The sequence below is a fragment of the Bactrocera neohumeralis genome, chromosome 2 (assembly GCF_024586455.1).
Source record: "Bactrocera neohumeralis isolate Rockhampton chromosome 2, APGP_CSIRO_Bneo_wtdbg2-racon-allhic-juicebox.fasta_v2, whole genome shotgun sequence".
Classification (NCBI taxonomy): Eukaryota; Metazoa; Arthropoda; class Insecta; order Diptera; family Tephritidae; genus Bactrocera; species Bactrocera neohumeralis.
Genome location: NC_065919.1, coordinates 21,536,145 through 21,563,726, shown reverse-complemented (window position 1 = coordinate 21,563,726; position 27,582 = coordinate 21,536,145). Strand labels below are relative to the sequence as shown.

Below are 27,582 nucleotides of genomic sequence, written 5' to 3'. Positions count from 1 at the left end.
ATTTTTTTATTTATTATTGATTTTTATTCATTTTGTTTTACACACCATGTGGTGAGTATAAGTTGATTGCAAAATAAGTTTTTCCAATTTTAATTCCTAAAGGTTGCATTTAATTTTTCTATTTTTTATTTATTTTTTCTTTGAAACTTTTTAACTTTTTTTAGTAGCTCGTTTTTTAAAGCATTTCTTTTTTGTCAGTGAACATTGGAAATGTTTCATTTCTGTTTGGCTAACTAAAAAAAACTATGTAAATATCTTTTGCATTAACTACAGTTTTTTCTAAGCAATTTTCAAAATTAACAGTTATATGCTTGCATTTGACAATTTAAGTACAATAATAGCAACAAAGCAGGCAAACAAACAGCATGCAAATTCATAACAGTTTTTATTCTATCTCTATTACTTTACAATTTCACTTTATTTTTGGATTTTTGAAGAGAGCAGGCATTTCCATTGGATTGCATTCATATATATTTTAAGCTTACTTTTTTACATAAATGTTTGCACTTCATACTGTTTTTGATTTTGTTTTCTTTCAAAATCGGGCCAATAATATTTTTTAAAATTTTTGCCAACTGCGAACCAAAGCTTCATAATATGTTGTATACAATGAAAGAAATGTTGGGTAAACTAAAGTTTTAAAATTAATATACATATACACTCTTGATAGGCGTGTATAAAGCATTTGGACAAAAAGTATAGTTTTGGCATTTTTTACAGTTTGTTTTGATTAGCAATTTCATAACATTTGAAATGTATTTAAGTTGCTATTGAGCTTTCATCATTTTCTCCAAGACCAGCTTCGTCTAATAGTATAGACTTTTCGGGCGATTGGTGAAAAATAAGCGCTATATGCCTTTTAGGCGCGTGTATCAGTCATCGGCGTGATAGGAAACGTAGACAGCATCACCACCAATGCTAATCAAACATTGTCCCTGTAGAACGGTAAATATTGAAAATTATTGTTGTACGAAATTGATTTGGTATGCGTGGTACTTACTTGATTTTTATGTTGGTTATCGACTAATATCAATTCGCTCATATAGAATGACACCATAGCATTGCCGCCGAGTGCTGATATGTGTGCACGAACCACCGCCAGTAACTGAAAGGTAATGCAGTTGGTATAATTATTAAGCATTAAATTATTATATAATCTAGATTTAAAAATTTTTAGGTTATGTGATGCCAAAGTGTAATTAGAAAGGATTATATTATTAATACATAATCTAAATTTTAAAATTTTTAAGTTATGTGATGCCAAATTATGGAGGGAACACTTCTCCAGCCTGCTGAATGGCAGAGAATGCACAACGCCAGGAGAAGGCGAACCCGATTCCCCAATCGATGACGATGGAGCAGACGTCCCATTACCCGACCATGAAGAAGTTCGAATAGCAATTACCCGCCTGAAGAACAACAAAGCGGCGGGGGCCGATGGATTACCGGCCGAGCTATTCAAACACGGCGGCGAAGAACTGATAAGGAGCATGCATCAGCTTCTTTGTAAAATATGGTCGGACGAAAGCATGCCCAACGATTGGAATTTGCATTTGTGCTATGCCCAATCCATAAAAAAGGAGACCCCACAATCTGCGCCAACTACCGTGGGATTAGCCTCCTCAACATCGCATATAAGGTTCTATCGAGCGTATTGTGTGAAAGATTAAAGCCCACCGTCAACAAACTGATTGGACCTTATCAGTGTGGCTTTAGACCTGGAAAATCAACAACCGACCAGATATTCACCATGCGCCAAATCTTGGAAAAGACCCGTGAAAGGAGAATCGACACACACCACCTCTTCGTCGATTTCAAAGCTGCTTTCGACAGCACGAAAAGGAACTGCCTCTATGCCGCGATGTCTGAATTTGGTATCCCCGCAAAACTAATACGGCTGTGTAAATTGACGTTGAGCAACACGAAGAGCTCCGTCAGAATCGGGAAGGACCTCTCCGAGCCGTTCGATACCAAACGAGGTTTCAGACAAGGCGATTCCCTATCGTGTGACTTTTTCAACCTGCTTCTGGAGAAAATAGTTCGAGCTGCAGAACTTAGTAGAGAAGGTACCATCTTTTATAAGAGTGTACAGCTGCTGGCGTATGCTGATGATATTGATATCATCGGCCTTAACACCCGCGCCGTTAGTTCTGCTTTCTCCAGACTAGACAAGGAAGCAAAACAAATGGGTCTGGCAGTGAACGAGGGCAAGACGAAATATCTCCTGTCATCAAACAAACAGTCGTCGCACTCACGACTTGGCACTCACGTCACTGTTGACAGCCATAACTTTGAAGTTGTAGATAATTTCGTCTATTTAGGAACCAGTATTAACACCACCAACAATGTCAGCCTGGAAATCCAACGCAGGATTGCTCTTGCCAACAGGTGCTACTTCGGACTGAGTAGGCAATTGAAAAGTAAAGTCCTCTCTCGACGAACAAAAGCCCAACTCTATAAGTCGCTCATAATTCCCGTCCTGCTATATGGTGCAGAGGCTTGGACGATGTCAACAACTGATGAGTCGACGTTGCGAGTTTTCAAGAGAAAAGTTCTGCGAAAGATTTATGGTCCTTTGCGCGTTGGCCACGGCGAATATCGCATTCGATGGAACGATGAGCTGTACGAGATATACGACGACATTGACATAGTTCAGCGAATTAAAAGACAGCGGCTACGCTGGCTAGGTCATGTTGTCCGAATGGACGAAAACACTCCAGCTCTGAAAGTATTCGACGCTGTACCCGCCGGGGGAAGCAGAGGAAGAGGAAGACCTCCACTCCGTTGGAAGGACCAAGTGGAGAAGGACCTGGCTACGCTTGGAATATCCAATTGGCGCCACGTAGCGAAAAGGAGAAACGACTGGCGCGCTGTTGTTAACTCGGCTATAATCGCGTAAGCGGTGTCTACGCCAATTAAGAAGAAGAAGATGCCAAAGTTGCAGAGCATTACTGTATTTAAGAGTTTTTTATTTATACATACATGTTTAAGGGAAAACTTTAAGTTATTTCTGCTATGAGATGTGTAGTCTATATTATAGTATAATTTGATGCAGACCAGAAAAAACTATGTTTAGTATAAAATTTAACAAATAAATAAACAAAAACAGCATTTCCTCCACAAAAAAAGTTACATACAAGTACTTGACTTGTTCTGTTTGTAAGGCAGCTATGTACCATAGCGGTCGGAGCTACAAATTGTATTCGGGTATAGTAGCACTGCCACTTGGGCCAATATCTATACGAAATTTCGAGAAGTTATCTTATTGAATAAAAAAAAGTTTTCCATGCAAGAACTTGATTTTAATCGTTCTATTTTTTTTTGCTGCAGTGATCCGATATGGCGGTTTCGAAAAATAAGGAAATGATTCTTGGAAAAAAGTGTGCAAAATTTCAGAGCGATATCTTAGAAACTGAGGGACTACTCTGCATATATACACACAGACAGACGGACACGGCCAAATTGACTAAGTTCTTCACGTTTATCATTTATATATACAATTTATAGGGTCTCCGATGTTTCTTTCTAGGTGTAAGAAACTTTGTAGCCAAATAGTGAATCTGTTTCCTAAAAGTATAAATTATTTTTGTCCGCTTTCAGTACTATTTTTTTATAAAATTACGATTTCCTTGAGCTTTTATACAATTTATAAACTGTTTCAGCACTGTGTTACTTACCTCCGTTATAAACGAATGCACAAAACCGCTAATGCCGCCATTCTCTCGTATTGAAGTGGTTTCACGAATAAAAAAGAAGTTCAAATTACCGAGATATTTGTCAATGCGACCGCCTGGCACAAAACTGAGTGGTGTAATATCAACGCCATAGCGATCGCGTAATGGGAACTGATAAAAATAAACAGTTTAACCAAATATTTTTTTTTATAAAATGTAAATACTCACGTAATTGTTGCGGTTAGTAAGAGTGCCTTTCTTGCTCTGCTGTCGTGATGGAGATGTTTTCGCCATTTTGAAACTATTCATACCGTAAGGCGGAAGATTTGAAGTCGGTGTTGGTGTCTCCACCATTTGATCTTCGTCTAGGGGGAAAATGTAATCCTCCTCCTGTAGCGTACGCTTATTGCCTGCACTCATACCATTCGCATCGGGTGCATCGTTTGCTGTGCCATTCGTAAAATTGGTTGCCGCCGCTTTGCGACGATATTTAAATTTATTTGCATCATCCAAACCCAGTGCCATGCCAGTGACCAGCAGCTGTATCTGATCCTATGGGTTTGCAAGGTTGTTAAATAAATTTTTCTGCGTTTCAATAAAAAGCTAGTATGGAGAGAGAGGTAGTAACCTGAATCAAATACTTACACTCTCTGGCAGATCGAGTCGGAATCTCAGATCGCAAATGGCACAGGGTATCATTGTGCGCAGTTTAAAGTAAATGGTCTGCAAAATTCTGAAAATATAATTTCAATGCAATTTTTAATTGATTCATATAAAGAATTGGCATACTCACCGCTGAAAGTGTTTGGGGAATCCACTAATATTTTGGCTGACATCCAATTTGGCTCGCCATACTTGCGTGAACATCTGCAGATTTTTTACCGCCTCCATTTCCAACATACCGGGCACACTTTGCGTGTTGACAACGTGGAAACCTTCTGGCGGATATGTTTCCATAAGCAACGAAATAATTTCCAAATCTTCAATGTCGTCTACTTCTAGCACACACGTGTCCTTATTGCCACAATTCAAATCGATCTCGATCACTTCATCGTCCGACTCATCGGTATCGGACTGTTTGTCGAGCGTTGCCACACCGCTGCCTATTAAATCCGGATCTATACATTTGAGCTGATAAATTTCCTGATTGCGTTCGAATGTCTCCTGCAATTTCTTTTGCAATTCATTCAATTTCTGCTTGTCGGTCCACGAATTCCCAGCCACTATTTTCGGCACCTGCGGCACTGGTAGAGCGCTCAGAAAAAGTGCTGTGCCCGTCGCTATCAGCGCAATCATACGCTCACCAATGGCTACTTGTGCTCTCAAACCGAATATGGCATTCATACCCTTCGCCTTCAACTTATTGATTAGCACACGATGTAATTCGTACTCCAGAAATGGCAAACCATCCGATATCTCTTTAGCATTCAGTTCTGAACGTAAGTCTTTTTTAGCGCGTACCACTTGCGCTTGCATGAAGCAACCACGCCCGGTGACATGAAGACGTTCAGGCACTTCGAGTGTCGCCAACAACACATCTGGTACGCGTCCTTTCCGACAGATTGCACATTTCTTCATTTTCACATTGAACGGCACCGACGCCAAATTGTACGGCACATGACAGACGCTACACGCGGAACTTTTCACGATACCCATGCTGGCCGATATTGCATTCTTCTTACCCACTGAACCGTGTATTGTGGTGCCAAGTGATGAGGACATTGTTGTATCCTTCGTCAGCGATGAAATTGTTTCGTTTGCAATGCCGTTACGCATATCTTTGAGCGTTTCGCGTTCTTCGAGCGATGCAGACATTGTGCCACCTGTACTGCCCACGCCGAAACCAATGCCGACGGGCTTTACAGCTGCGTTGAGTATATCAGTTTGGGATACGGAGCGGTTGTAGGCCATATTAATAACGGCCGCTGTGCCCGTTGCAGATAGCACGCAAACATCGTCACTGGAAAAGTAGAAAAAATTGTACGATGAAGAAAAAAAAATTTCAAATTTGAGTTACTAACTAACTTTAGAAACTTTAGAATTGTCACTTACGAAATGGTCGTCGCTTCGGAGTAACCCAGCACCACATTGCAACCCAGCGCACGCGCATGCGAACGTATTTCCATACGCAATTCGGTCCACCAAGAGTCACGCACCTCGGGCTCATCGGGATTGGGAACACGTTCCAATAATTTCACCGAACGCGCGGCTACAGTAGCACCCAGATGCAATATGAAACCGGGAGGATATTTTGTCATGGTTAGGAAAGGATACTCCAACAGGCCATCCATGCCGTCGGTGTTGGCATTTTTAGCGCCTAACGGTTGATTGAGACGCATCAACGCTGTAGCGGCTACCAGACGTTCACTGGCCACACACAATGAATTTCCTAAACAAAAGGAATGCAAAATTATTCATGGTTTTTATTTGTTAAATAATGCACAAATTTTATAAAAAACATTCATCAACATGTACCAGAGATTGTAGGACTTTGTGGGGGCGTGACTGTGTGCGTTTGTATGCAGAAATAATTGTTTACATTGAGGAATGCAACAGATTGGTTGAGATGTAACACCGACTTACATACATACATACATACACATATACGGATAAATATTACTGAAGTCTTGAGTTTTTTGATGGAATGACATGAAACAAGGCTTGCTTGAAGAGAGCCTTAAAAAATTTTAAACATCAATTCACTACTGAGTAGCGTACAGTGTACGATTTGATTTCTACACAAGCACGATATGACTATTATTTATAGCTTGCATGACTTCTGGATACATAAACTCATCGTGCATTTTCGAAATTATGGGCTTAACGAACGGTAACCATAAAAAAATATACATATGTATATAAAAACGCACTGTACCAGTTGTTGTAGCGGCAAAAAACATTCCTGAAGTAACTACGAGAAATGGAGACGAGATAACAGTCCTTGACCGGAAGAAAGTGCGGTTACTTGGACCCGATGATTTCGTAAATTCGAAAAGTGAATGAAGATCGAAATATCTGTAGAAAATGGATTTTACAAAAGTGTAAAATAAAATCGGATGCAAACCACAGAATTCTGCAGAACCGTGCCAACGATTTTAGCTTGTGCTCAGACCGCAATAGAATAATCGCTGGAAAGAGAGACAATGAAGCAGTAATTGCAAATTCCGAGAACTTTTTTGAATCGCAATAGAAATACGAAAAGTTGGAAGATCGCTGTATGGAGCGATTATGTTTGGGAAGTTTTGCCTTCGCCGCTTTATAACCCAGACTTTGTCCTTTCTTCACGTTCTGTAAAAAATGTGTTTCACGCGCTTCGCTCAACTTATGGTCAACATAATCGGCCTACTGAGCAAACTATTCGCAACTATTCAATGGGTGACCCATCTTGAGATCCAGCATTCATTTTTGGAAAATATTGGACCGAATAAACCACGTGCAGCACGCAGTGAAAAAAACTAAGCAGCCGTAGCCGACGCTTGGAACGACTTGGCGCATTTTACACCGAGCTCTTAAATTGGATTAAAGATCCGAAGTTTTCGAGCTAAATTTTGTTCAGCGATGAGGCCCATTTCTGGCGCAATGCGTATATAAACAAGCAAAATTGCCCTATTTGGGACGAAGAGCAACCTAAAGAGATTCAAGAGCTGTCATTTCTTCTTCTTCTTCTTCTTAATTGGCGTAGACACCGCTTACGCGATTATAGCCGAGTTAACAACAGCGCGCCAGTCGTTTCTCCTTTTCGCTACGTGGCGCCAATTGGATATTCCAAGCGTAGCCAGGTCCTTCTCCACTTGGTCCTTCCAACGGAGTGGAGGTCTTCCTCTTCCTCTGCTTCCCCCGGCGGGTACAGCGTCTTTATACTTACTGGAGTGTTTTCGTCCATTCGGACAACATGACCTAGCCAGCGTAGCCGCTGTCTTTTAATTCGCTGAACTATGTCAATGTCGTCGTATATCTCGTACAGCTCATCGTTCCATCGGATGACGAAATTATCTACAACTTCAAAGTTATGACTGTCAACAGTGACGTGAGTGCCAAGTCGCGAGTGCGACGACTGTTTGTTTGATGACAGGAGATATTTCGTCTTGCCCTCGTTCACTGCCAGACCCATTTGTTTTGCTTCCTTGTCTAGTCTGGAGAAAGCAGAACTAACGGCGCGGGTGTTAAGGCCGATGATATCAATATCATCAGCATACGCCAGCAGCTGTACACTCTTATAAAAGATGGTACCTTCTCTACTAAGTTCTGCAGCTCGAACTATTTTCTCCAGAAGCAGGTTGAAAAAGTCACACGATAGGGAATCGCCTTGTCTGAAACCTCGTTTGGTATCGAACGGCTCGGAGAGGTCCTTCCCGATTCTGACGGAGCTCTTCGTGTTGCTCAACGTCAGTTTACACAGCCGTATTAGTTTTGCGGGGATACCAAATTCAGACATCGCGGCATAAAGGCTATCGAAAGCAGCTTTGAAATCGACGAAGAGGTGGTGTGTGTCGATTCTCCTTTCGCGGGTCTTTTCCAAGATTTGGCGCATGGTGAATATCTGGTCGGTTGTTGATTTTCCAGGTCTAAAGCCACACTGATAAGGTCCAATCAGTTTGTTGACGGTGGGCTTTAATCTTTCACACAATACGCTCGATAGAACCTTATATGCGATGTTGAGGAGGCTAATCCCACGGTAGTTGGCGCAGATTGTGGGGTCTCCTTTTTTATGGATTGGGCATAGCACACTTAAATTCCAATCGTTGGGCATGCTTTCGTCCGACCATATTTTTTATTACTGGAGGATGGGGTCATGTGTAGAAGTTCACGCAAGTGAGGAAAGTTCTCTGATCGCCATTCACTTGGGAGTGGCCAGAAACGATTCTTTTACATATGACTCAAGCAGCTCACGACTTCCGGTCTTTGACCAAGTATCCTCTGGGTAGCCTAAGAACATCCGTTCGAAGGTGAGCTAAAGTGAGAAGGCGAAACATCCCCTGCATAGGGTTGTGCGCTGGGTTTGGGACCCGCCACGTAAAAAGCCTATCCCAATGAAAAGCGAGCTGTCATTTCATGTAGAAAAAAAACAACGGTTTGGTGTGGTTTGTGGGCCGGTGGAATCATCGGTACATATTTCTTCAAAAATTTTGCCGGTGAGAACGTAACCGTCAATAGCGACCGTTATCGCGCCAACAAGACGGCGCCACTTCCCACACATCGCATCTATCAATGGATTTATTGAGGGAACACTTGGGTGAGCAGATAATCCCAAGTTTTGGGTCGGTCCATTGGCCATATCACATCGTTAGACTTTTTCCTGTGGGGATATTTAATGTATAAAGTCTATGTGGAAAATTCCGCTTCGATTCAGGCTTTGGAGCAAAACATCACGCCGTGTTATTCGCCAGTTACCAGTCGAAATGCTCGAACGAAACATCGAAAATTGGGCTCCGTGTAGCCTTCTAATAACAGAAGTTCAGCTGAATCCCGAAGAAGCAGATTTACACAGACAATCGTCGATTAATTACAGAGTTTGTCCGGAAAATAATAGGACTGATTTTCTTCCGCCGCGACTGGATTCGGTAGAAGGCGTTCCTAGCTAACGAATGAGCGGCTAGTCAATTGTGGAAAAAATGGTGTGTTTCGGTGGCACCAGACATTTTTGGAGGGCCAGGAAGAGGTCGCTTATAAATGAATAAATCCAAAGTGAAAACGATGCTCATTGTGTTTTTTGACATCAAAGGCATCGTCCACCATGAATTTGTTCCTCCTGGTCAAACCGTCAACGCCAAGTTTTACGTGGAAGTCCTCAAGAGGCTCAAACGAAGGGTCTAGACATCGCAGTCGATTGGAAGTTGCACCACGACAATGCCCCGGCTCACACCGCCTTTCTTGTGAACAGCTACCTAACCAAAGCCGACCTCCCAGCGCTTCCGCAGATGCCCTACAGCCCAAATGTGGCCCCGGACTTTTTTTTTTGTTTCCTTGCCTGAAAAGGCCGATGAAAGGCAAGCTTTTTAAGACAGAGGGGACCCAAGCAGCATGCACCTGAGAATGCCTGCTATTCCGGAAAATGCCTTCAGTGACACCTTGAATGCTTGGAAATCGCGTTGGCAGCGCTGCATCGACGCGGAACGAGCCTATTTTGAAAGTTTTTAAAAAACTATAACGATTGGTTCAATAAATTTTTTGAATCGACTGAGCCCTATTACTTTCCAGACAAACCCTGTATGTTATTGTTGAAAGAAGTAGAAACTGCTTTTTTTGATACTGAAAATGATTTCATTCTCATTCCCTAAAATTTACTCGCATCTAAATTCCGAATGAAATATGTAGATACATATGTAAATGTTTTTCGAATGTCATGAGCAAAAAAAAAAAAAAATAGTTAACAATATTTATTAATTTTTTAATATATGTAGGTGTACAAATATGTATGCATTTGTACGTTGTAAAAGACTTGATATGGACAGTTATTTGGATGTTAATTGAATGTACTTAAAAGAAAAATATGCGCATGCTCTGAGGAGTTATAATTATGTATGCATATAAAATAATCAACATGCCACATTCATACCAAATACAATATTAAACATATACCCCTTACTAGCAAAGACAAGTAGATACAATTTTCTCATTGTCCCAGTTCCCATTAGGTGAATGTAAGTTTAAAAATTGATATAGATAATCTTGCCACTCATAGGTATCGAAGTTAATATAATAATTTATTTTGATTTATAATTTTCTTTTTAGTTTTAAAGTTCAAAAGTAACATAAACATCCGCTATTTCGTTGTCCACAGTGACAAATGGCATCGATTAATCGTCTTTTGATTTTTTGAGTATCGATATGTTATGATGAACAATAATAAAGGTGAAACATTTAATATTTGAAGAATTTTTGGGTATGTGCTTTATGATTTTGATCAATTGGAAAAAAATATCAAAAAATATTAATATGAAAGGGAATATCATGACAAGAGGCACAACAAAATTTTCAGTTCATTAAAATGCTCCACGAATAGTGAAGATTTAGTATTATTTCCAGCTCTAAAACGGTTGTTTTGCTAAAACTATTTTACAAGTTTCCTATTATATCGTCTTTAATCGGAGAATTGGTTCTTATAATAAATTTTGATTTTTATAAGCACGAATTCTACATTTCAAGAATGGGCAAGGCGGATTCAGTTAGCATTAAAGAAAAACCTACCTACCCACACTAACAATCAGCTGGTCGACTTACATTTTAGGCAAGGATAAGACTACGAAAATCGAAATCGAAAATTAGAGAATCAAGCAGTTATTTAATGTGAGTTTAGCTTTAAATAATAAGATTGGTTCAAGACATTATACACATTTTTTGGGTAGAAACTGTAGGCAATCTTCGTTTATAGACTCAGTTTGAATGTATATAGAATATAATACATCGAACAACATTTAAAAAGAACAGCGAATATGAAAAATGTAAACATCTACTTTTTATCGATACAATGTTTCGAAAATCGATATTTATTAGAGTAAAGCACAAGCCATAGTAGAGCGAGAGGAAAAAATAATAGCTTAAACATATACAATTAAATATAATAAAATGATATTAAATATAATATTTAAGTTATATAATGACAATTTAAAAAAAAAAATATTCCCTAAAATATCTCAAGATCATATTTGACCCGGACTGGTACTTTAACTTTTTTTCTTATATTGGTAAAACCTTTTTTTTTATAATTGTGTGAAGTTTTTTTTTCTGATTGACATACTACTATGAGCAAAAAATAGTAAGACTCTCTTCATAACTTCAGAATTCTTAACTTATTCTTCAAAATCTATGTCGTCCCACTCGAAAGTAATCACTTTTGTGGCAACGTCTTTTCCGAACGTCAAAACAATTGTTAAAATCAGTTTCCGGAATAGCCATCAATGTGCGTAGCGATTCACATTTAATGTCTTCAATTGACTCAAAACGGTTTCCCCGGAGCGGTCGTTTGAGTTTGCTGAATATCCAGAAGTCACACGAAGCTAGTGATTTTGGAACCAATCGTGCTTTCACTTTTTTTTGGCCCAAATGATCTTTCAAAATGGTTTTCACTTATCCTTCCAATATACCAATGATGCCAGTAAGATCTCTGACTGTTAACCGTCGATCATCAAGCACAAATTCCTTTATATTACTGGCGTGTTGATCATCAGTTGATATTGATAGCCGTCCTGGACGTGGTTCGTCGATAACGCGATCTCTACCCTATTTGAATAATTTGTACCAATTAAAAACCCTTACTCGCGACAATTATCACCGAAGACCTTTTCCAACATTCTAAACGTTTCGGCACCAAAAACTTGATTCCGCAAAAAAAAAAAAAAAATTATTGGAACTTCTTTGTTGAATAATTTCACTCATCATAAAATTCGAATGCACTTTATGTACTTCAGAAAAACAAGAGTATACACACTACTGATTATTTGGATGTGACATTTGGCACCGATGTCACCGACAGTCATAAATTTAAATTAAAAAGTTTTACTATTTTTTGCTCACAGTAGTATGGAGATCAAACTTTACACGAACATAAAAAATATTTCACTAATCTATGAAAAAATGTTTACCAATTCGGTTTTGGTTCAATCAAATTTGATTTTGAGTGCAACAATTAAAATTTTTTTGACAGCAAACAATGGATGAGCTGTAGACGAGCTTCACTACGATTAAAGTGAATTGCTCATGCACCTCGTCGCTTTACTATGCGCTTAGGCTTAGACAAAAATTACGATTGTTTTGTATTGATATTTCAGTACAGCAACACACTACATCAACATTAATTACGGGTAAAATAGAGCGAGCGCAAAGACAGAGAGACAAAAATAAAACAGGCACAAGACCATATTTTTTTTACTTACTTTTGCGATGTAAAACTGTATTTATTTTGACAAATGTTTGGTTTTTTTTGCGGATAGCATGGGGAGAGAACAAATTGCGGGTGTTATTTCAGTAAGAGTACGAGGATTATATTCATTTAAACCGCTGATAATATGGTCAGTTATCAGTGGTTATTCAAGAAAATATAGAACGATTTATCTTAATAATATAATACATGTATTTCGGAAGTTGTTATGGCAAAGAAATGCGGTAGTCGGGAAGAAAAATTTAGTTCATGCTGGCAATATCCATAAAAATTGCCAAAGTGATTAAGAAAGAATTGACTAAGAAATTATATTTCAGAATCATAATATTTTATTATTGCTGATTTTTTGTTTAACTCCTCAATATTTATCTCTTTGTGTCAGTATCTTTTTATTAATACATCGGCATAATTCAACTTTTGGTTTGCTGGCAGACCTCTATAAAAGCTCTTCAGTCATACTAACTCATTTAAGAAAAAAGTTTTGTTTTTATATTTATTTTTTAAAATTAACGATAGGACTTAAAAAATAATGAGGCTGAGTAGGAAATACTAGGGTGATCTTTAGGCGCTTAATACGTCGACTCATCGCCTTTGATGGCGACCGTCAAAAATTGGTTTAACGAGTTTTAGCGTGTATGCACGTCTCTCAGATGCCCATCAATTGTTAGCACGCAGAATCACGTGACAAAAGTTCAATATCAGAACAGAGTGCCGATTGAAAATACGCGAAATAGTTGCGACAGTAGGCATCTCAAAAGACCGTGTGGGTCATATACGGCATGAAGTATTTGGCAAATGCAAACTGATCCGAAGAAGGCGAAGATGGAAAGGTAATAGTCACCCTTTTCTGGGGTTCACAAAGTGTGATCTACACCGAGTATTTGGAAATAGATGAAACGGTCACGGAGCTCTACTCCGCTGATGTATTTCGATTTGCTCAGAAACGCCGGAAAAACGTGCAATTTGACGAAGGAAAAAGCTCTTCTCCGCCTTCGCCGCGACCTAATTGATCAAATACGACTTCGAGCCGAAGCCACATCAAAGATGTTCTGCAAAATTTGTACCGAGCCAAATGTCGGGAAATACAACACCATTTGTAATAAACACTTACGGACCGCCCTCTTACAGGAATATTTGAAGGTGCGGAATTTCGCGTTTTTGCGATGGTAGTGATGCCTTTTGACTTACTAATTCCAACAAAGCCATAGAAATAATGCTTCAAAAGAAAAGTGAAAGCGAGGGCATTAGTAATAAATCATCATAAAGTAGGGACGATAAGACGACTCGAAGAAATGGAAGTTGATTAAAAAAATATATGGAACAGACGGAATACGACACATTAGTGCCAGGGGAGAGGAAAAAATGTGAGAACACTTTCCACCGAACTCAACAAAATTTTTTTGTAGGAAAAACCGGTAAAGAAAGATAATAGTTGAAATAATTTACTTCGATTAAAACTAGCATATTTTTGTATATGTTTTCTGGTTGCATATTTTTGCGTGATTTTTGAGTTAAAACTTTATATTTTCTGGTTATGAATACCTCTTATAGTAGAATATATTATTTATATTGAGATTTTTTTGCACCTTAAATATGTATATATATATATATATATTTATATATAAAGATAGCACACTTTCAGGCATACACACTCGTTTTCGCCACACACTAAAAAGCTCTAATTGTTGTAATCAGTTAAGGTATAAATGGTAACATGAAAATCAGTCTTACCTTTTGGCGTTATACTCAAGTCTGAGTCGGATGAGCGTCGACACATTTCCGTCGGCATTGAATCCTTCGACGGCGCTGGTATTGAGTTTGTTGCGCCACCATCTGTGGTCGAGGCCGTTGATGAAACACTCGTGTTAAGTGCTGTGCCCGCAGTTGATGTTATTGGATTGTTTGCGCTTGCCGCACCTACTGAATTCAATGCCAACTTCGACGGACTTGCGCTGAGTTTGGCACGTCCACCGTTGCTGCTGGACCCCGGTACAAGTGATGCTGACGACGGCGCGCTGGCTAATGTATTGGCGCTGGGCATGGCGGCAGCTGCTGCCACTACAGCGGCCTGTGCTGGTGATGCGAAACGTTTCAAACTGGGACTATCTGTAATGCCGGACGACGCGGCGGCCGCTGCTGCCACTAAGGCGTTGTTGGAAGCTACTGCTGCGGCGTTCACCTCATTCAATGACCTATGATGTGGCGATTGAGATTCGCGCGACCGGTGTTGACGATTTTTGGTGCAAAGTAGCGGTGTACATGGCGATGAGGTAGGCACGGGCGCGTTTACGAACAATTGCGTTGACGATAGCGAGCGCGATGATGATAGCGTGGGCGATGACGGCAATGGTAATGGCAATGGCAATGGCGGTGGTGCAAGCAAGTGTGAATTTACAATATTATTACTATTATGATTAGTAGACTTTTTAATTGCATTTGAATAATATGGTTTGGGAACACTGGGAGTACTAGGGGAGCGCTGTGGACTACTAATACTACTACTGGATGTATTGCCTACTACGTACTTTCTGCTAGTTACAGGGGAATTAGCAATAACATCAATGAAGTCTAGCGGTGGCGCAGCGCTAACGGTAGCTATGCTAAGTGTACTATTGCCTAAGATCGGTGTGGGTATCTCGGTGGTTTCTGAGGCGCTGTCATCCAACACAGTCGAGGCATCGTCTTCTATAAAGGATATCTTCAAATCAGTCTCCGAAGGTGAGGGGGTGGAGGGACAAATTTTAAATACAGGACATTTTGCATTACTAGCGAATGATTTAACAGTGACTGGCAGATAAGCCGAGCTGGAATCTGAATCCGAAACGTAACCAAAGCCATAGGCATTAGTAGCGTGCATATCATCTTTGGTGGTGGTTAAGTCAAACTCTGGCGCATTAGCAATGTTAAGTGTTGTTGTTGGCGAGTTGGCGTCGCTGCGTCTAAGATTGATGAGCGAACGTGAATGGGAAATGTGTGTGGTTGGTGGTGGAGCGCACATATCGCCATCCCAATTTAGACAAATCTCCGGTTGTGAGGAATAATATGCTTTACTCTCCTCTGACGGCGGTTGTAGGAGCAAAGTATTTGTTTCCTGAGATGGCGCTGCAGCGCGACGTTGTTGTTGTGGCGATGGCGTTGGTGATATTTCCACTTTCTTTGGCTTTGAGTGTATAAAATCCTGGAAAATAAGCAGCAAGGCAGGTAAGCAATTGGCTTTGAATGGACGTACTTATAAGAGATTTCGTGGAATCCGTTACACTATACGAAAACAGTGAATATTTCCAAAAATATTTCTCAAAAACTTTTAGTAACCAAATTATAACTTTTCTTAAAAATATTTTTTAACAAATAAATTTGGAATAAGAATCAATTAGCTTGGATTTTTTACAGTAACGCCTAATTTTAGGCAATGAAATTAACTATTTCATAACTTTTGGCGCGCTGATTGATAAAAGTAATACGAATATAAGCTTTGTCGACATTTCAATCATTTTTATAAAAAAAAACATATTTAAACAGTAAACTTTCTATCATTACAGAACGATTTGGCTACTTAAAGCTTTGGGGAAAAATTCATATTCATATTTACGAAATTTTCACTGTCTTCTCGTCCATAACTGCACCTGCACATGTTGCGACAATGTTTTCAGGTCGCGCAGCAATGAGCGCCGTGGTGTTAAATCGGTTAAACTGTCATCGAAACTCTCCAACTCGCTAGGCTGTATCCACTTGGCATCAACTTCTTCGGTATCCTTGCATATCTTCAAATATTTCTGCATTTTCACATGTTCCACCGCCTCGCCGCGCGCCAATTCACGCGCCAACTCTGCCTCCGAGCCAGAACTGTCTGAATTGCTTAGGGAAAACGTATTCGGCGAGCATGAATGGATCGTGGCTGTGTCGTGTACATTCAGCTGTAGCTGATGCGGCTCGTGTTGCGAGAATTCACCAAATGGATGATAGCCACCAATAGCGGCTACCACATCAACACAGCTGCTACTATCGCTACGATCACAGCTACCGCTCGCCAGCGATGGTGTTTTATAATCATAATTTTTATTACAATAGAACTGTGTTTGTTTACCAAGCATAGCCGCTAACTGCTCTTCATCGTAATCGATATCATCGTGACCGTCACCGCAAATGTTTGGCGAGGAGCGTGTACTATCCGAATACTCAGATATCGACGCGATTATCGGTGAGCCTGTCTTGTTCGCCGCATTATATTCGGCACTCACCGAGCGCAAAATGGCATGCGGATTGGTGGTAGCGCTACCACCTGTACCGCAGCTGCCACTACTACGCTTCACCGTCGATTGACGTTGCAAGAACGGCTTGGTCGTGACACCGCCAACACCAACGCCAAACATCTTATGTTTAGCTTTGAAGCTGGGACGCCGGCGCAGGTCGTAGGCGGTGCCAGTGGAACTGCGACCTGATGAGCCTGAGGTAGTTGCGTCATCTTTTATCAGACCGCCGCTGGCGCAGAGGCTGCTTAACGAACGTGAAGTGCTGCTCGGCGACTTGGACTCGACGCTCTCACCGAATTTACGCATGAATGCATTATACTTTTCGTTGAGTATATTTCGCGAAGAGTGTGTAAATCGTTTCATATGATGGCGTAACTTTTTCGCCGGCTTCTCACCGCGTTCATCCTCCTGTCGCATTAGATCGTGCATAATTTCATTATCTTCCATTGCGCCCGTATTGGCGTGCTGCAAATCGAAGAGTATCGATGAATGTGATTTGTGAATTTGCAGTTCACAAGGCGGCGGTTGTTCGGCCAGATTGATGTGCGAACCTGTCAGAAATTCTATGTACTTCTTTGTACGCCTGAAGCCAACAACAACAACGTTGGCATTTCAAATGAAAATTGATGGCAATATCAGTCCACACAGGGGTAAGGAGAGGGGCGTAATTTTTGTTATTGATCATAACGGTAACGAGAAAAGAAGACAGTACGAGCAGGTTAAATGATTCATATGTACATATGGTGTACGCAAGCACATAAACCCATAGGTTATGCGAACGCAGTGGCGATTATACGAGCCATTAAGGATTTACAATACAGAACAACAAATAAATTTTTGATTTGCATAAAACAAAATTCAATTTGATGTTATAAACAAGTTGTTTCAAGCAATTTTACGCGTTTTATTTGTACATTGATGAAAGTTATTCGAGTTTAATATATGGACAGTTCATAAAAAGAATTATATAATTTGAATTTATTTACATACATACATCGTTAAAGATTTTGTATTAGCAGCGCACAAAATGATTGGGGTGAGAAGATTTTGATTTGGTTTTTGGTGGTTTTAAAGGAGAGGGAAAAGATATTTATAAATTTAATATTATGCTTGTATTTGAAAATATATTAATAAATATATAGTATAATATTTGATGGACACACACACATATATAAAAACATACAACACTGCACAAAATCAGGCTGATAACTAGCATAAATAGACGATTTTTCATGCTGAAATAACTTGGTGGCAGTTGGACGAAAATTTAAATTGGATGAAGTTTTGTTTTGATATGCCGACATAAGAATTTATAAATAAATAATTAAGGACATAATTTCATATTTCGGTTAATTGTAGTTTTTTTTTACATATTTAATTAATTACATCCTGGGCATCGAATAGAAGAAGAAACGTCGGACAGCCTATATAGTATATTTGTATGTACATATATGGTATAAATGATGAGCGGGTCAAGATTAGTCCAATTAGCCATGTCCATCTGTCTTTATATACGCGAACTAGCCCCTGTTTTTTTAGATATCGATCCGAAAATTTACATAGGCCCTTTTCTCATCAAAAACATGCTCATTTGTCGGAATTGTCGATAAGGGATCACGACAGCAAATAGCTGTCATACAAACTGAACGGAAAAAATCAAGTTCTCGCATTGAACATTTTTTTTATTTGACGAGTTTTCTTTACAAAATTTGGCACGAATTATTGCTTACGGCAACGGTAGAATCTCTGAAGAAATTGTTTAGATCGGACTACTATAGCATAAAATTAATCGATAAAATCCAGACTCTTTTGTATTTGTAAAGGGTATTATAGCTTCAGTGGAGCCTATGTTAACGCTTTTTCTAGTTTCAAATTATTATTTTTTAATTAAAATCGGTTAACGTCAAACTTACATCCTTAATACGAAATAAACTCTTCCTAAACATTATTTGAATTTTATCACCGTTAAATCTCTAATGAAATTAAAAAGTTGAAATTATAACATCAATGACAGAAGCAATGTAATTAACATAATTAAGAAAAAGATAAACATTAAAACACTACAAATCGCAAAATATATAAACATTTTAGTTAATAATGTTACTTATACGACGCGGTGGAAACTATTTCGACACGATTCCAGCGCCATATTTATCTTGTTATACATACATACACATGAACGTGAATAAATGTGGTACATACATATCAAATCATCACACTTTCCTTTACTCCACTTATTTATTCTAATATTGTCATGATTTTTTACTATCAACTTTAATGAGATACATCTGCATATGCATGTCCTTGGCCTTATTTCAGCATGTTTGTAAATATGTGTTACCTATGTCCATGCAATTGTGGCAAAAATAACTGCATAAGCATCTGTCTGTGCTTGTATGCAGCTGTGTGCGTACACATTTGTTTGCTCAGAAACTTATATCATCAGCAGTGATGACAGCGGCAATTTTTAAAAAATGCTTTATGTTGCTACATACGCAACAAACGGGATATATACACACACGCACATAAATATCAATATACACACCTAGTGAACATAGGTATGTGGAAAAACATATAAGAAACACATATGTACGAATAAAGGCACATAAAATGTATTTCTATTAAAGTACAGAGACGCCAGCTATAAAAAGGAAATACTCACTCTTCAATTAGCGTATTATCAGCTGTGCCTGCAGCTGGTTGGCTGCTGCTTGTATCTTTGATCAAGGTCACTGCAGTGCCAATTCCACGCGCCACCACACCTACATCGCCCTCCAAGTCGAAACATTGCGTATAGCCAATAACAGCATTTGCTCCCATATTAATAGCTTTTAGACCCATTTTTCGTTGCACCTTTAGCAGAGTAAAATATGTAGTCACACATATAAGAAAAACTCATATAATATTTAAAAATTTAGCCCTATTTTGTTTTACACATACTTGTCCCGATAATTTCAGAAATACCACTTGTCTTGCCTCATTGGAAGCGCGCGGCGTACGTATTTTATCTATCCATTGATATTCAGGATCATCATTGACGACCAGCTCCTCAACAAAACCATGTATCATCTGTGCGCGATACCCATAAGGTATACATTGTGCTGTAAATGTAAAACATCTTCAATATAAGAAAAACAATCGATAAAATGTAACTTACAGTGAAAAAATGGTATACCGCATGAACTCTGTCGAAATTTATTTAAATCAGAAAATAAATCTACTTTGACTATCACATTAACTTCGCCGCGTATGCCATGCATGGTATCGAAAACAGGTATCCAGCCAGATAATACAGTACCCTTTCCGTGTGTCGTTGGGCCCGACATTTCCAAGCATAAGGGATTTAAACTTATATTCACTTTTCCAATGGCATCGTTCGCTGAGTATGTGTCATAATCCATCAATCGTATCTGCAACGGTTCGTCTTGTAATTCCGCATCGTCCACTTCGAAGCGAAACCTATATAAAGATTTAATTAGTACAAGAAACTTAACTTCGGTTGCTATAATAAAAAAAACTTTCTATACATAAACTTGTTTTCGATCGGTCAGTTTTTAGTCATCTATATGCTATAGTGGGCCATATAAAGCAATCCGTGTCAAGTTTAGGCAAGAACTGCTTCTGAGCATTCAGTTTGTATGTCGACATGACTATATCATCTATTCTATGTTCCCTTCCTTTATGTTACCTACTTTGTAGCAAACTTATAATATTAACATATGTCGTTCATGGTATAAACATTTTCCTAAACTTATAACGTATACCTAATAAGATATGAAGAAATGTGGAATTTATTTATTTAACCACTACAAAACAATAACAATATCGATATTATAACTATCTCTGCGCTTAGAGTACCTTATCTTGTCAAGTTATCAAATTTGAACAGATTGCAACATTCTTTAAATTTGGAGAGTTATAAAAGAAGTAAATTCATATAACCTGTAGGTTCTCTGTCGCAACTTCCACTTACCAATCAGTATTCCACTGTGGATTTAAACTTTTACGGCAGACATCCGTTTTATGTGTAACATTGCCCAATTTGATTTCCACATAAGCGTCGGTGGTATCACTACTTCTATCCATTACGGGCAAATTGCGCCCAGCTTTAATTTTCACACCGACTTTGCCTGGCATTTTAACAGCTGCTGACTATCACTGCAGGTGCTCCCCCGCCTCCTGACTTATTTAAATTTATTTTACACAAACATACAGACACAAATGGCTCTGAATTTTGGCGAACGATATAACACACGTTGCTAGCAGTCCTTAAAGCAATTCCTTTTCTTGCAGCAATGTGTGCCGACTACAACAATTGCTTTATAAAAGTAAGAAAACCCTCGGTTTCCTGGAACGAAATATGGTAAAATACTCAAAAGTAATTAGCACAAATTTTTGGAAATTAAAAGAAAACCGCACCTCCTTTCAACACGGAAATTTATTGTGAGGAAAATCTATGCATACTGTTCTCAAAATATTTAATAAAAGCTGTCAAAAGTGGGATCAGTGAAGAGAGCCATGTAGGAAATTAATTCATACATACGTAGTTTCCAAATATTATAAATAAATAAAATTTTACATATGTTTTAATTATATTAACAAAATATATAGAGATATACATATAAGCAAACATTAAATGCATTCTCTCCTTTATCAAAATATTTGTTTGATTTTTAAATAAAATGAAAAAATAGACATGAATTTTTAACCTTGATGTATGGCAATGGCAACCTTATTGGAGAGGCGGTCTTTATGCATTAAATACATCCCTGTTAAGCAAAAATCGATATCAAGTGCGACGCCATATTTTTTCACAAAGTTCTTAAGTGCTGCAATTTTTTCTGCCAATAAATCTCCTAATTTTGTGGAATAAAGTGCAGAAAATTACTTTAAATTATATTAAAAGTCCTAATAAGTGTATATCTTAGCATCATAAGTAAGCAGTGCGCAACAAATTAATTCAATAAGGATATAATTGCATAAGAAATTTTTCATTCTGAACAACTGCCGGGTTGATTGTATGCATAAAAGTACACATAAAAGAAAATAATTCTGTTATAAGGAGCAGTTTACAGGTTTTATTAGCTAAAATTTGAAGTGAAATAAAAATGGAAGCACCCCCAGCAGGTATGGTTGCGCCCTCTGGTCCACCAGCTCCACGTGGTGGTGGTTATCGCGGCAGAGGTGGACCAATGCGAGGAAGCTTTGAGCGCGGTCGCGGTAGAGGCATGGGTAGGGGCCATTATATGGGTCGTGGTGGTGGTATGATGGGAGGTGGTGGACCTCCACCTCAAGGTATGGGGCCGGGTGGACGTGGTATGCGTGCGCCAAGAGGTTCAGGTTATCAGGGTCGTGGAAGTTATATGCCACGCGGAGGTGGCCCACCAATGCGTGGTGGCCGACCTCCCATTTATGCTCAACGTAAGTATAACAGTATATATTAGATTTTTGTTTATATCAATGAAATCATTCACAATACACACACAATAGCAAAGCAACATACGGGTGCAGAAAACAATAAAACAGTTTCACCTGTACCAACAGCAAGCTCAGCCACTCCAGCCCCAGCAGCTGACGGCGCAGCTCCAGAATTGGCAGAAACAAATAATGGTAGCGCTACAGCACCTGAAGTCATTGCTGCAGCCCCGGTTGCAGTTAGTTCTAATGGTAGTGTAAGCGGTATGCCATCTCGAGGACCACCTCGTGGACGCGGATCCTTCTCTCGGGGACGTGGTGGATATAATTCACACATAAATGGTGGCATGCATGGCATGGGTCCTGGTGGAGAACATGGTCAAATGCCGATGAGACGCGGAGGTCCACCACGTGGGCGTGGTGGCTATGGTCAATCGATTTCACGTGCTCCTATGCACTCTCAACCGCATAGCGCTAATACACAAATTGCACCGGTACCATCATTGAAACGTGGTGCACCAGGTGGTCCGCCTGGACCAAAGCGTGGTCGTTATGAGGGTGGTCCATATTCACAACGACCAATGGTACCGAAGTATCATCAACCAATGCAACATGCAGCTCCAATGGCTCCACCATCTAGTTATGGTGCTCCACCTAGTCACCATCAACAACAACAAAGGTATACATTATTAAAATTAAACCTTTATAAAACTTATGAATTTTGTTCATATGTTTATATATAGCCATCATAGTTATGCCACACATGATCAGTCCCAAGCAGTCGATCCGTATGCTCAATCGTATGCTGCGCCAGCCGCACAATCATCTTATAATGGCTATGGACAAAGTGGGTATGTTACACATGCACAGGCGGCACCACAGGCTAGTAGTGCTTATTCCACACAAGGCACCGAATACGATCAAAGCCAATATCAGACTTATAGGTATGAATTATATAAATTCTGCTGTTAAAATATTGTGTATATATTTTTGGTTATTTATGCAGTTCTAGTAGTTATGGTACGCAACAAGATACGCGTTACCAGACGTACGGCCAAGATTATACCCAGCAGTATGGTGCGCCAGCTGTTGATTATAATACAGCACCACAAGCAGACTACTCGCAGCATGGACAGCAAGCTTATGATGAACGCGCTTATGCTGGTTATGGTAAGTTTCACTTACATAAGTTAAAATTAAATCAAGTTTCGTAAAAATAATATAATTGTGAAGAATCTTATTTAGTTTAAACATTGTTAATTTTTTTTTTTGTAATTCTATTGACAATTCTTTCCAACTCGTCTAAAAACAGATTCACAGTATCAGCAAGGTTATTCAAATGCAGCTGGCTATTATTAAAACAAAAATCTAAACCGTTTTGACGATGAAACACAATTCAACGCTGTGCGTAAAAAGACTTCCAAATTATACATACTTGCAGGAAGGAATCGGTAACTGTTGCAATTGTTGTGTGAATAGAATGTGAAAGTGAAAACACGTAAGAGTTTATGCCAAATATGATGAGCATATAAATTAACTTCATTATTTAACGTTTAGATTTAAGTAAAATTGAAACAATTAAAAAACTATATGTATATGGGTGATTATACTATAGTACGTCGAAAAAATTGTTGGTGAAGCATACAAGAATTAAAAGTACTTGTGTTAATGAAAACCCTAAATATATCCATATGTGTGTACGTGCATTAAGATATCATATGCAATTTCTAGCAACATAATGTATAATCCATTTGATCTACTAGATGTTTAATGTTAAGAAAGAAAAGTAATCAAGTTTTTTTTGTCATAACTTACAACATAATAAAAACGAATTTTGTCCCGTACTCTTCCCTCCATTCGCGTCCCAATCAATCAAACAATCCTCTAACAAAACCCGGTAAAAAAAGCAAAAACTAAACGGACAAAAGAAGTAACTTGCTATGCAAATAACCAGATAATTCTCATGAATTATTTTAGCTTATATTTAAGGCTAACTTTTGACAATTGATTTTCGATATATATTTTAAAATTTTGACTAGAATACAATTTATTGAATAACTATGCAATAAACAACACATGAATTGCACCTAAACTCATTATTTTTAATTTTCAGGAGTAAATAACATATTATTATTGTTTTCATAATTCAGTTCAGGCAATCTAAAGAAAAAGCTAAATTATTTAAGCAACTTTTGCCGAAAGCATGAACGAATGTATTAAACTAATAGACTAGTTAATAATTGTAGTGACCTCAAAATTGCTATAGGTATTTAGTTTTAAGCTAAAATTGATATTTTCTTGCGCGGAAATTGTCAGAAAATTGTATGTTTTAAGAGAATTTGACAAATTTACTATGTTTTATTTTTGTTTAATGGCTTAACAATATACATACATTTTTGTATAAAAACTTAAAATATTCAATTCATTTTCCACACATATAAAATAATTGATAACACACTGTTAAACAAAATATGCAGGTGTGTTACTCTAAAAACGTATATATTATATGGGAAAATATAAAGCAAGCACACTTCAAAACATAAACGCATTGTAGAACATTTTAGCAATTATTTTAATCCAAGTCGGACAACGTGTATGTTAGAAATGCTACAAGTTAGAACTTCAAATATTAACTACGAAAACACAGAAACTATAAGCTAAAACTCAATAAAAAGCTAGTAGTACCCAAATTGTTGTAACTCATTAATTTTACTCCAAATTACAGCCATCTTAAAAAAAAGAACAAAATAAAACTACAAAAACCAACAAACGATAATAACTGCGCAAATAACAGCGCCTACATTAAGCAATCAATATATGCAAATATGTTTGTGAATGCAGCGGCAACGATTCGCTTTGGCATAGCAAAAAATAAGTGTGAAAGCAAAGTTTCACAAACTTTTATGTTTTACATTTATGTCAGTTTTGTTTTATTAATTTTATAATGCTAACTTTTAGAATAAGTGCTTTGAGTGCAACAATTCTGTGATAAAATTACACAAAATAGTTTAATTTTGAAAAAAAAAGTCAGCATAACGCTTAAAAAGGTGGCTAAACGCATTTACATTAGAGATTCCGCTTAATTTAATAAACAATTTTACATAAAGTCGGATTTAGACCAGGGTTGCAAATAATACAAAAAACAATTGTGTTTACATTTGAATTAAATATGTTTTTGTAATCCACAAAATCTAAATTAAAAGTGATTTTTAAATTTCTTGTACCAAATACCGGAAATATGAGATTCAAAAAAATTTAATCGCAAAAATTAATATTTAATTCAAAAACCGAGTTGAAAACTAAGAAAAAAGTGCAAAATTCCAAGCTTGTAATTAAAAATTAAAAAAAAAAAAAATTATAATCTCATGCTTATAATTAAAAAAAAATATTTAATCCAAAACTTAATTCTGATTTTGATATTAAAAATAAGATTTACAATTTTCACTACTAAATTTAAAAAATCACATTTTTAATCCCAAACATCTTGGATTAAAAATCAAATATTCAATTTAAATTTTTTTTATAAAAATTTAAAATCTAATTTCAAATCACATTTTGGAAAATGTTCGATTTTGGGAGTAACAATTTTGAAGTAAAAGATTTGTAATCCTGATCTAGACTAATTAAAAAAGTTTTGAAATTACAATCCTTGGACACAAAAAACAAAAAAAAAACAAAACAAAAAAAAATTTATGCAAGTGCTGACAAAAATCAAGCCACCACTGTTATACAGCAGACCTCCTTAACCCTCAAATTTCTCAAAGAAGAACTATTTTACAGTAGAATTTAAGTGATCACCGAGTCTTATTATCTGGTCGTACAAACATATATATATTTTTTTTGAATATTTTTATTGAAATTTAATTTCTTATCTTGGGGTTGTAAAAAATCTAATGATATAATTATCTCAATAATTATACGTTGCCATAACAAGATATGACAAAGGAGCATGAAGAAACATTCAATATTTTAAAATTGGAAGTTTTCATAAGTAATACATAACAAAAACATTTCGAAAAAAGTGCTTTAAAGTCAATTAAGGTTAAAAACAGATTATGAAGAACATGAAATTACATAAATCAGTATTAAACACCTTAATCGAATTTGTGAAAATATATATTTTATAAATACTCGAAACACTTAGAAACAGTGTGTTTCAACGTTAATATGTATCATAAAAAACATGTTTCAGTGATAACGTTGATGTTTTGCAAATATTAATTGCTGCTTGAAATTTCATAGTAGCTAAATATGCGATTAGAGCCTGAACTCAACTGAAAACATGTGTTAAAAATATCAAAAAAAAATCAAGGTCAATCCATTTGAACACAGTGGAAAAGTATACCCCGAGAACGAAACCGATACCAATATTGATTAAATCAACAGTAGGTTAAAGTAGCGTAAGTCGGCTTTATTTAATGGCGGCAATTAAAGTTATTCCAATTTACTTAATTCGCGACTCGCAGTTGAAAGCAACGAATTATGTTAAAATATATGTATTGAAAATGCTCAATTTTTATTAGAGATCAAAAAAATTTACCTCTAACTACTTGTAACATATTGTCACAGAACTATTCGTGTTAAAATCGTAAAATTGCAAAATCTATTGAATTAGTAATTTTTTATTTTTTGAAATCCAATATGGGCATAAATTTTTTATTGTACTATTTAAAATATGCAGCAAAGGATTCATTTAATTTAAATCCCGAAATTTATTAACGAGGTAATTGAATTTTTGAAAATATCAGAACACTATCTAAGAAAATTACTTTGAATTGATCCATGCATACAGTGTACCAAACATATTTATTTTTTGTTGTTAATAATTCACGAAACTTTTACTCGTTCTGTAACGAGTTATATGTATATTTTTTTGAACGAAAATTATATATTAAAGAAATCTACTTAACTAATAGAAAGTGAAGAATGGTAAGTGCAAATAACAAACTGTGATATTAATGTGATTAATTGAAGAGCGCAATGCTCAAAGTCACTGCTCCCTACATACATACCTACATATAAGAAAAATAACTTCTTAGTTTAGTTCTCTGCTTTACAGGCTGAAAAGGCGTTATAAGTGATATAAAAAAGTTTTGCCATAAACGAAACAAAGAAAAAAAATTAAAAACAAAAAATAAAATATTTGCTCAACCCGGATGCAAGAAAGAATTCAAAAATGGATAAACCAAGGAATGGTAAATTTTAAATTCCTTTGAATTACATACATACATATCTATATGTTTTGTTGAACTTGTTTAATTTTTGTTAAAATTATGCCAATATATAAGTTTACAACTGTTTCTGTTTGTATCTCATTGATTTATTATTACAAATTTATGATTTTTTGATCAAAAAAATAACCAAG

General features: G+C 37.3%; 2 protein-coding genes and 1 long non-coding RNA gene across 6 annotated transcripts; 2 read left to right on the top strand and 1 right to left on the bottom strand.

Moving 5' to 3' along the window:
- Positions 1 to 146: 146 nt before the first annotated feature.
- Positions 147 to 21,273, bottom strand: LOC126751548 (C2 domain-containing protein 5). Of its 3 annotated transcripts, XM_050461914.1 has the most exons (15): positions 21,222 to 21,273; positions 20,776 to 21,150; positions 19,960 to 20,261; positions 19,743 to 19,903; positions 19,465 to 19,655; positions 16,176 to 17,385; positions 14,284 to 15,730; positions 12,548 to 12,562; positions 5,727 to 6,063; positions 4,468 to 5,634; positions 4,320 to 4,407; positions 3,903 to 4,226; positions 3,678 to 3,845; positions 1,001 to 1,105; positions 147 to 935 (listed from the first exon to the last, which is right to left on the bottom strand). In XM_050461914.1, the coding sequence occupies exons 2-15, from the start codon at positions 20,937 to 20,939 to the stop codon at positions 873 to 875; spliced, it is 5,742 nt and encodes a 1,913-aa protein (XP_050317871.1). In that variant the 5' UTR covers positions 20,940 to 21,150; positions 21,222 to 21,273; the 3' UTR covers positions 147 to 872. The 3 variants fall into 3 exon arrangements, with proteins under 3 accessions (XP_050317871.1, XP_050317872.1, XP_050317873.1); XM_050461915.1 differs by lacking the exon at positions 12,548 to 12,562; XM_050461916.1 differs by lacking the exon at positions 16,176 to 17,385 and having other exon boundaries at positions 14,284 to 14,744.
- Positions 1,101 to 3,300, top strand: LOC126751550 (uncharacterized). The gene is made up of 2 exons (XR_007665895.1): positions 1,101 to 1,254; positions 2,927 to 3,300. It is a non-coding gene; the product is annotated as an uncharacterized LOC126751550 (long non-coding RNA).
- A 308-nt stretch (positions 21,274 to 21,581) lies between the features above and the next one.
- On the top strand, positions 21,582 to 24,907 carry LOC126752135 (hornerin). 2 transcript variants are annotated; one of them, XM_050462726.1, is made up of 5 exons: positions 21,582 to 22,223; positions 22,347 to 22,896; positions 22,961 to 23,161; positions 23,224 to 23,387; positions 23,530 to 24,907. In XM_050462726.1, exons 1-5 carry the CDS (start codon positions 21,911 to 21,913, stop codon positions 23,574 to 23,576), a joined length of 1,275 nt encoding a protein of 424 aa, XP_050318683.1. In that variant the 5' UTR covers positions 21,582 to 21,910; the 3' UTR covers positions 23,577 to 24,907. The 2 variants fall into 2 exon arrangements, with proteins under 2 accessions (XP_050318683.1, XP_050318673.1); XM_050462716.1 differs by having other exon boundaries at positions 22,293 to 22,896.
- Positions 24,908 to 27,582: the final 2,675 nt, after the last annotated feature.